The 9936-nt window shown below is 33.3% G+C and overlaps 1 protein-coding gene and 1 long non-coding RNA gene across 7 annotated transcripts; one reads left to right on the forward strand and one right to left on the reverse strand.

The window, feature by feature from the left end:
• Positions 1–349: 349 nt before the first annotated feature.
• Positions 350–3007, reverse strand: LOC105804081 (uncharacterized). Of its 2 annotated transcripts, XR_001136717.2 has the most exons (3): positions 2281–2991; positions 2065–2127; positions 350–1982 (listed from the first exon to the last, which is right to left on the reverse strand). It is a non-coding gene; the product is annotated as an uncharacterized LOC105804081 (long non-coding RNA). The 2 variants fall into 2 exon arrangements; XR_008191140.1 differs by having other exon boundaries at positions 350–2127; positions 2281–3007.
• A 1831-nt stretch (positions 3008–4838) lies between these two features.
• Positions 4839–7630, forward strand: LOC105804080 (probable xyloglucan endotransglucosylase/hydrolase protein 6). Of its 5 annotated transcripts, none has more exons than XR_008190606.1 (6): positions 4839–5104; positions 5214–5314; positions 5441–5637; positions 5842–6277; positions 6434–6481; positions 6627–7630. XR_008190606.1 is itself a non-coding variant. In XM_052623022.1 (5 exons), the coding sequence occupies exons 1-4, from the start codon at positions 4924–4926 to the stop codon at positions 6230–6232; spliced, it is 870 nt and encodes a 289-aa protein (XP_052478982.1). In that variant the 5' UTR covers positions 4839–4923; the 3' UTR covers positions 6233–6277; positions 6434–7630. The 5 variants fall into 5 exon arrangements, 2 of the variants coding, with proteins under 2 accessions (XP_052478982.1, XP_052478981.1); XR_008190605.1 differs by having other exon boundaries at positions 6675–7630; XR_008190604.1 differs by having other exon boundaries at positions 6678–7630.
• The last annotated feature ends 2306 nt before the right edge of the window (positions 7631–9936 follow it).

A 9936-nucleotide genomic window follows, 5' to 3' on the forward strand; every position in this document is an offset into this window, starting at 1 on the left:
TTATAATTTTTGTAACGGAAATTCCTTAAAAAGGAATATTTGAGAAACACGGTTCGTTGTTCGAAAGTCTTTAATTTTGCAAAAAAAAAAATGATTTTTGTCGTCTAAAATATTTAAACAATATTAAGCAAAATACGAAAATAAAGTTTAAAATCTAAAAAGTTCAAAAAGTCCAGAGAGTCCAATATTTACAGAACCCAAATACCAAAATTTAAATAAATCAAAATTTTTAAAAAAATTCGATAATAATCGAGCTCCTAATTTACTGATCTACCTAAGTCTGGAGATTACTTGAAAATATCAGTCAAACAGATAATAAGTATTTGAAACTCAGTGTATAACGAATAACTTAAAACAATTAATGTGCATCAAATAGATTTATCAAAAACAAATTAATATCAGAGTAGTACAGATACAAATATATATAATCCTACCCCCATCCTCTACATACCAGCTCCGACCATCCCAACACACCATATGGGGTATAAAACACCCACCTAGCCTTACATACCGCTTAGTGTCAATAAGACACTTTCTAGAAAATATGCAACGGAGCTGCCAGATGATGGGCGAATTATTGCCTTTTTCAGTAACACTTCCTCTAAAAAATATATAACCCATCCCAGATGCAAATACAGAACGTACGGTAATCAGACATATTCATAGTATCTACGTATAAAATAACTAATATAGAGCATATATGGTATTTTTCTGTTTTCCTATAGCCTATTACACAATTAACTCAGCATATGACATTTCAGATGAAGAACAAATATCAAAATTCGTGCAAACAGGTGATTGGATTTCACATTTTGAAGTCTACTTTAAGTACAAACCGACCCCACAGAAGGCCCACAGTCTATCGGAATGACATGTACAGATCTAGGAAAAATTTCAGAATTTTGGGCCTACACGCCCGTGTGGCACATGGCCTCACACACACCCGTGAGACCTATATGCCTTTATTGTCCACACGGCCCAAATAGCCCAATTCGTGTCTCACACACGGTCTATCTCACGGCCGTGTGTCACACAAGACCTACCACACGACCGTGTGACATCGACAGATTAATTTTTCGACTTTCACAGATTACTATTTTTCGTGTTTCTTGAAACACACCTGATTCGATTTTGATGTGAACACCCCCAAGAGCCTACTAGAACCTGAATGCACTGATCAGAACACTAAATCGGTAATGAAAACCAACAATTTGAAGAACCAAGTCCTCGACTATCCTAAAATAGCAAAACCAACAACCCAATCTAAACCATCTAAAAAATATACACGCCAATCCTTACCATTTAATGAACAACAAAACGATGAAAATTAATTTGTCGGAAGAACACCAATCGTCTCACGACTCTCCACTTACCACCCACAAAAGAAAAGCACACAATTATAATCAATTCTAAAAGCCAATTGTACATTGCAATTTTAATGCCACATACAAAACTCAAACCTATTAAAGATAGAACACCAAATTACTTAACGAATGACCAGCAAGAGAGTGAAAAGCAAAATAGCAGTAAGGGAATAAAATCAAAATTAATAATAAAAATTAAATGGCAACCCAACGATGATGGAAAAACTAAATAGTAGGAACAACAGAAGAAAAGTAAGGCAAAAGCCAAATTGAAATCAATAGCAGGGTAGAAAGATGACGGCGAAATTGAGGGAATGAAGGAACCAAATCAAAATAATAAAAATGCTTCAAAATCTGATACGAACTAATGAACCTAGGGCTCAACTTGCCCTCACGTCCAAACCGAAAGACCTTTTTCCACAGAGATACCTTAAGGAAAATATAGTCACCCACAGAAAACTCAATGTCCCTCCTTTTCAGATCTAGATATGACTTTTGTCTATCTAAGGCCGCCTTAAGACGATCCTAAATCAATCTAACATTATCCTCAGTTTCAAAAACCAACTCAGCGGTGTGAATCAGTAGTGGAAACGATGGACGATCTCTTCCGGGAATGCCCTGTATCAGTGACAGTATGGACAGAATTATCATTCCAGAAGCTTCTACAGGAATCTAATATGGAATTTCTACAATGGCTAACCTAGGTGTTTGCTCAGAATAACATTTCCCTATGCAGATTATTTTGTTGCGCGTTATGGACAATCTAAGGAGAAAGAAATAGTAGATAAGATGAGAAAGTTAGTAGATCTGGGAAAGAAATTGCAAATTTTGTCCAGAGCTACATCAGAGAGTTAGGTGGGAGTGAAAAAGAAACACAAAAAAATTACCCAGAATGTCAGTAAATGGAAACACCCACCTAATCAGACAGTGAAGATTAATTTTGACGTAGCATATGATGAAAGATCTAGTCAAGTGGCTTCGGGGATAGTGGTTAGAAACACTGAAGGAAAGGCCCTAATATCTTGCTCAGAGATTCATCACCAGATAGGCTCAGCTTTTGCTGCGGAGGCACTCGCTTGTCGTAGAGCAGTCCAAATCGAGATAGAGATGAAATGGTCCAAGATCATTATTGAAGGTGATTCATTATCAATCATCAAGAAATGCAAGGAAAACAGAGAGGACAAATCACATATCAGAGCATATATACATGATATCCAGCAAATAATGTCTAGATCTAGAAACTTAACGTTTGAATATATCCCAAGAGCAGCAAATAGTTTAACACATATACTAGCTAGAGAATCAATAAAGAAAAGGGAGGAGATATACCTGGTGGATAGTGTTCCTAAATATGCCGAATTTCAGAGAGTAAATGGCAGTGTACGATAACCGGATTGAAAATGGATAGAGAAAAAGAGAAAGAAAGGGAAGCTGTGAAATGGGCAGATCAACAGACAAAGTGTTAAATGCTCCCCTTGGAATTGTGAAACCGTCTTGAAGAAGAAATGCCAGCCTAGCAAACAAGATGTGTATCAGTTTTTTGATTGGGCAGAATAGGGGTATAATTATGGTATTCTAGAATATTCTTAGTTTAGTTTTGAATTTCCTTCCGGGCCAAAGCTTAAGTGTTGGACCTCCTTTTGTTTAGTTTATTTTTGTTTTTGATCCGTTGGTATTATGTTTTTATAATTAAATAAAGCTCAATCTGATTTTTGTCAAAAAAAATTTTGTCCTATTTTCTTATCTATGGATAAGGAAGTTGTTTCATTTTAAAATTATTATCTAACACTGAATTGATATAAGTTTCATTTTAACTATGATACTTATATATGTTATTGTTCAATATTTAATCGGCATTAACAAAAAGGACCAATCTTCTTTTAACACGTGTAGGTTCGGCTACATTTCAGCCTGGCCACATTTGGAGATGCACGTCAAAAGAGGTCCCCACTATTGACTAGCCACAGTCACCATTCGTGGGACCTTCATCCAATTAAAGTCATCCACGCGTTCTTGCAAAATCAAGTAAAACAAATATGGTTAGCTGAGCTGATACACGTGGCTCCCAATGTTTGGTGAATCCCAGGATTCTTCTTGTTCAATTATCATGCTGAGTGAAAGAATATGTTTTGTCTCTTAGTTTTCAGTTTCATTTATTCTTAAAAGCTTAATTTGGTCTCTCAACTCCATGTACACTAACTTTATTCTTTTTCTGTTCATAAACATATAACCTCTACATTTAATCACAATCCCACGTTTTGGTTGCATTCGCAAAACTCTTAAAATGATAATACCACACGTTACAACAATTATAAATACTAAATTATTTATTTTATATAAGTGAGACTGCAACTTTAGATTTTCAAATTTTAAAATTTCAACTTACCATTAGCAAAATATAATAAGCTCATTAAACACAATAAATATTATATTTCATTCGTATTTAAGGTTCTAGCATGTTTAATTATTTGTGTTTTTTTTTTTTATGTTCACATGATTATATTTATATAATCTTTCATCTCTGCACAGTATGTAAGATGAGACCCTCCAAAAAGTGGTGGTGGGGCATGAACAGGAGGAATCCCCCAACCGGAGGGATCCATATCAATCACCATCTCTCGGCTGTCCACAGATACTTTTAGATAAGGATGATTAGATGAAATTGGCTATAACTTTCAAGTCTAAACCAAGCTGACCATTTTTTCTTTTTCTTTTTTTAATAGTTGGATTTGGATTAAATTTAAAGTGAAGCTTAATTCAACACTTAAATGAGATATAAGCTTTTTCAATACTATTTTTATTCACAAAATTAATATTTAAAATTCTTTAAGAAAAACATTACACTCCTCTCACTTATCCAATACAAATTGGTTAAACAAAACCTTTTATAATATAAAATAATTATATTTTTTATTTTTAATCAAAATTTAAATTAATAAAAAATGGAAAAGAATATAAATGTAAGTTTATCGTCATTTTGATGATTGATGTTTTCATATGACAATACAATTATGACTATAATAGTAAATTAAAAGTGTTAAGTGCAGTAGGAAAAGGTATTGCACTTTTATGGAGAGATACAAACTTAAATATTAAAGATAATATTATTGAGGAGAGAAGTTATAAATTCTGAATGTGAATTGTAAAACAGAAAAATTCTAATAATAATCTAGGGAAGAAGAAAAAAAATGAGATGGTAAAGGGAAGAAAGAAAAAAAAATGGTCATTAGAATTAGGTTCCCGAAAGACGAAATAAAAACAATGGTGTAGTAGGGCCTGACGACGGCTTGCCATTAGCTGGATGGAAAGCTAAGCTGCTGATGCCAATACTCCCTTTCCATATTTGAATACCAGCAGTCTACGTCGATTTTTAAGGGATTTAAATTATTGTCCACTATTATATTATTGCAATACCTTCAAGATTTAATACGTAATATTGCAATACCTTGTCTCTAGCCTTAACCTCCTACCTATATAAACACTAGAACTCCCATTTCATCACTAAACCACACTCAATAATCAAAATTCTCTCATCTTTCTTTCCTTATTTAAAGAAAAGATGACAATGGCATTAACGAATGCTTTTGTTTTGCTTTTCTCTTGTGTTCTTGCAATTTCCTTCTGTGTTTGGGGTAAACCAGCTACTTTTCTTGATGATTTTCAAATTACTTGGTCTGATTCCCATATTAGGCAAATCGATGGAGGGAAGGCCATCCAACTTGTTCTAGACCAAAATTCAGGTTAAACCATTTCGTGGGGTCACTTATTGTTTAAGTAGAACTATTTTTTGAAACCTTAAATTATTTGGATTATCATAATGATATTTTTATACGTTTTTTTGTTTCCAAGGCTGTGGATTTGCTTCAACAAGGAAGTATTTGTTCGGACGTGTCAGCTTGAAGATCAAGCTTATACCTGGTGACTCCGCCGGAACAGTCACCGCTTTTTATGTATATGCTACATAATCTTTCAAAACTGGTCTATTTTCGTCAAAAACTAAAAGCCTGTAAATAATAGCTTAATTTTTCTCAGCTTATTAATTAGTTGGGTTCCATTGTAATTCGGATTGCGTGCAGATGAACTCTGATACAGATACAGTAAGAGATGAGCTAGATTTCGAGTTCTTGGGAAACCGTAGCGGCCAGCCTTATACTGTCCAAACCAATATCTATGCTCATGGAAAAGGAGATAGGGAACAAAGGGTTAACCTTTGGTTTGATCCTTCTGCAGATTTCCATACTTACACTATTATGTGGAATCATCATCATATTGTGTAAGTTCAATAGCTATAGATATCACAAACACAGCCGACACTTGTATGGTAATAAAATGACAGAAAGAGAGAGAGACTATCAGTCTATCAAATCAGTAAAGTTTAACATATAATGGGATGATTGACTGTATCTAATGATTGAGTTAAATTGAGCCTTGGTTATTTTTAATGGGTTTTTTTTTTTTTTTGTCGGTGGAATTACAGCTTCTATGTTGATGATGTGCCAATCCGAGTTTACAAGAACAATGAAGCTAGAAATATACCATTCCCTAAGTTTCAGCCAATGGGAGTCTATTCAACACTGTGGGAAGCTGATGATTGGGCGACAAGGGGAGGCCTGGAGAAAATTGATTGGAGCAAAGCTCCTTTCTTAGCTTACTACAAGGACTTCGACATCGAAGGATGCCCAGTGCCAGGCCCAGCAAGCTGTGCCTCAAACACAGGGAACTGGTGGGAGGGATCTACTTATCAAGCCCTTAATGCCATGGAAGCTAGAAGGTATAGGTGGGTTCGTATGAACCACATGATCTACGATTACTGCACCGACAAATCCAGATACCCAGTTATCCCACCGGAGTGTATCGCTGGCATCTGAAGTCCTATTCGAAGCTCCACATCCATTTCAAATGTCATACTTCACGTACATACCTACCTCCCCTTTGTATAATAATAGCTCTATAGTCTGTCCTTTGTATGCATATAATTATGAAGCGAGAAGTGGGATTCCGAGAATGGCCCAACTTAATATCTATTTTATGCCCAATAAAAAATAATTTATTAATTGAATATTTTTCAGGCATACAAGAATCTTATTGGCTTTCAAAACAAATGGTTGGTTAAACCGGTAAGTTCTTCAATCATGATGATGGAAAACAACAAAAAAAATTGAATGGAAGGAAAGTCAACAGTGTTTGAAATATTTGCTTTGAATTGTCATGCTAATGGTCCCCCCAGCGCCTCTTTTGATATATTGTTTTTTCACTTGGTAGTGTTAGGGCAGTATTTGATTCATTTGGTCCTAAATAAATGTATAAAAGCAGGTTCATGGTTAAGAACCTTCACCACATTTAAGGTCCCTGGAGTGAAGGATTTGTCTGGAAGGGTCTTGCTACGGTCGATGTTATCATGATACGGTTGCCATTACAGAGCTAGCAAGGACCATCTTGTGAATAGCAGAAATATTTACTGCAACTCCATTAAATTGGATATAGAAGCAACATAATGTTGGATAAGTACAGACAATGCCAAAGAAATGAATGAATTGGGGAGCAAAGGATCTATATTTCCGGGAGAACTACCAATCAAATTAAATATTAATCATGGTCACAAGTCACATTCAATGAAACTGTAGGGGATTAGTGGCCACATACCTACAATTTTGGATGCTGTGTTGGTCTTGTTTTAAGGCTTTTGATTTCAGAAAAATGTTAATCCTCTTAACAAAATGGAATGGAATTTTAGTATCTGCATGCACAAGAGAAGCGTAATCTTTACAGAAGTTTACTGTATATGACCTCAGATATTTTGTAGCTTTAGTGGGCTAAATTTTAACAAGCTTATTCTCCTCAATGTGGAAACCATAAATGATAAATCGTAGGCTGCAACTAGCTCCGAATGTGGACAACATCGAAACAGAACATTGAATGACTTGCAACACAAGCATTCACAACTATGAATCAAGCAACCGAGCTATTGAACGGAACAAAGAAACGCTCAATGTCACCAACTTATCAAACCTTGACACCATTCAACCTAACAGGTAAAAGTAGTTCTATTGATTTTATTCAACAATGTTTTGGATAATGTATTTCTGCCTTTAAAAGCTTGTAAGTATTCCCCGATTATCCAAATCCGACAGGACATTCACATTACATCCGATCTATATTTCATGTAGACCCCTTTTGATCAGAGATCACTAGGTGCTATAACTTTTGTATTGCCTTAAACACAAGATGCAAAAAGAAAGCTCGTGCAATTGAAGTTAAGTACAGCATGTCTGTGTGTATGCTTTTGCATGTGCCTGTATATATATAATTACATGTATATGTATAAAGCTTAAGATATATAAGATAAATAATGAACTTTAAAGAGCTGTCTATTTATCTACAAAGCATGCTATTTTTTGTTGGTTCATTTGCGTGATTATGTTATATACGCCGGTGTTGCTTGAAATGCCTTACGGTAACTGTTATTGTCACAACCCAGTCTTAGGTCCAACCTCACCATCACCTACAAAGTGTAAAAATAGTTCATAAACATTAGATGGTTACTTTTCTTCATTGGCAATTGTGTCTTCAGAACACATCTCATATTTTTTGTTTAGGGGTGAAAAAAGCCTTCAAATATTTTTAAAAATACAATTAAGCTTCTGCTTTTTTTTTTTCACTCATTTCAGTACTTGAACTTTTAAAGTGCATCAAAAAGACCTTCAAACCTTTTTTAAAAAAGCAATTAAGTCCCTACATTTTTTTGCACTCAATTGGGTACTTGAACTTTCAAAATACATAAAAAAGATCCTCAAAATTTTTCAAAAAAAGCAATTAAGCCCTTGCTTTTATTAAAAATTATAAAAAAATTTATAAAAATTAAAATAAATAAAAGCTATAAATATTATTAAATTTTAATAAAAATTCAATATTAAAAATTAGAATATATATAAATCATAAAAATATAAAAATTGTAAACTTTTATAAAAATAGTAACAAGTTATAAAATATATAGAAATATAAAAATTTATAAAATTTTATAAAATCGTAAGAAAATTATACAAAATGTAAAGAAATATAAATATCGTAAAAAAATTATAAAAATTATCGTACCAAAAGAAGCATTTTATAAGTTTTCTATAAGTTATTTTAATTTTATTATTTTTCACATGTCACGTTGTGTTACGGCACACGATGGCTTTAATTGAAAAACTACGGGTAGTTAATTTTTATGATTTTATAAAATTTTACAATTTTATGATTTTTATAAAAATTCTAATTTTAAAATTTTTATTTTTTAATTTTTAAATTTTAATAATTTTTCTAAATTTTTTAGTTTTTTTATAATTTTCTTTCTAAATTTTAATAAGAAAAGGGCTTTAATTGCTTTTTTGAAAAATTTTGAGGGTCTTTTTAATGCATTTTGAAAGTTCGAGTACCCAATTGAGTGAAAACAAAAGTAGGGGCTCAATTGCTTTTTTTGAAGAAGTTTGAGGGCCATTTTGATGCATTTTGAAAATTAAAGTGCTCAATTGAATGCAAAAAAAAAGGTCTTAAATTCTTTTTTTTTTTGAAAAAGTTTGAGGGCTTTTTACACCTTTAAGCTCAGATTTTTTTGAAAGGGTTTATCCTTCATACTACACAATTAATCAGAAGACACTCCAGATCTTAATCTAGTATCACTAATATCAACGGCAATGGGCAATATGATAATCCGTTGAAACGTATAGGTCTTATTTAGAAGACTGAGGAGGAAATATCAAGATCTTATTGGTCTATCGAAAGATCACAAAACTATCATGACTCATAAGACTAACTAATTATCAATAATCTATCTTATATATATATATATATATATATATATATATATATATATATATATATATATAGGGCCCATTTTATCGACCCAAACAAACCAAATCGAAACTAAAAAAATTAATAAAAGTTCATTTACAGAAAAACACAAATCCTAAGCCCAATAGCCTTAGGACCCAATCTACTAACCTAACCCTAAGCCCAAATCCCAAAACCTAAACATAAAAAAAGAAAAAGAAAACCCTAAGTCCCCTTCAACGTCGCTCCCTGATCACCACATCAGTAGGTGCGCCGCCCGAGGTCTTCCCCTTTTCACCAAAATGGCAAAGCGTGGCTTCCATTGTCATTGACCGCCACGGACACTTGCAAAAAAAAGGGAAAAAAACAAAAACAAAAGGTAGAGAGCATAAACGGGAAAAGAAAAGCAAAAAAAATGATATTTTGTAATATATTGCAGTTATAAAAATCGAAACCATGTAACGTAACAAAAGAAGAGGGAGAAATCAAATACAAAAAAAGCAACAAGCTTTAAAAGAAAAGGTAGTTCATTTTTTATATTTCACGAAAAATATAAATAAAAGAAAAAGAAAGTTATTTCTTACCTGAGCGTCGATTCGCCTCCCCATCGCAAACGGACGTGGCCCTTGTCTCCGACGATAAATAGCCCCTATTGTAATAGCTTGATTTTCAGTAATGTCGAAAATAGTGGTTCCAGACTACCAAATCTGGAAAATGAGCTCATAAATTTTATTATTTAATATTTACGAGCTAAATGAGG

This window comes from Gossypium raimondii, chromosome 11 (assembly GCF_025698545.1).
Source record: "Gossypium raimondii isolate GPD5lz chromosome 11, ASM2569854v1, whole genome shotgun sequence".
Lineage (NCBI taxonomy): Eukaryota > Viridiplantae > Streptophyta > Magnoliopsida > Malvales > Malvaceae > Gossypium > Gossypium raimondii.

What these genes read in the sequence shown, in the direction of transcription:
- LOC105804080 (XM_052623022.1), top strand. Translation starts at nt 4,924, where the DNA reads ATGACAATGGCATTAACGAATGCTTTTGTTTTGCTTTTCTCTTGTGTT. An exon ending in TGTTCTAGACCAAAATTCAG is followed by an intron (nt 5,105 to 5,213) that starts GTTAAACCATTT and finishes TTTGTTTCCAAG; the next exon opens with GCTGTGGATTTGCTTCAACA. An exon ending in TGGAATCATCATCATATTGT is followed by an intron (nt 5,638 to 5,841) that starts GTAAGTTCAATA and finishes GTGGAATTACAG; the next exon opens with CTTCTATGTTGATGATGTGC.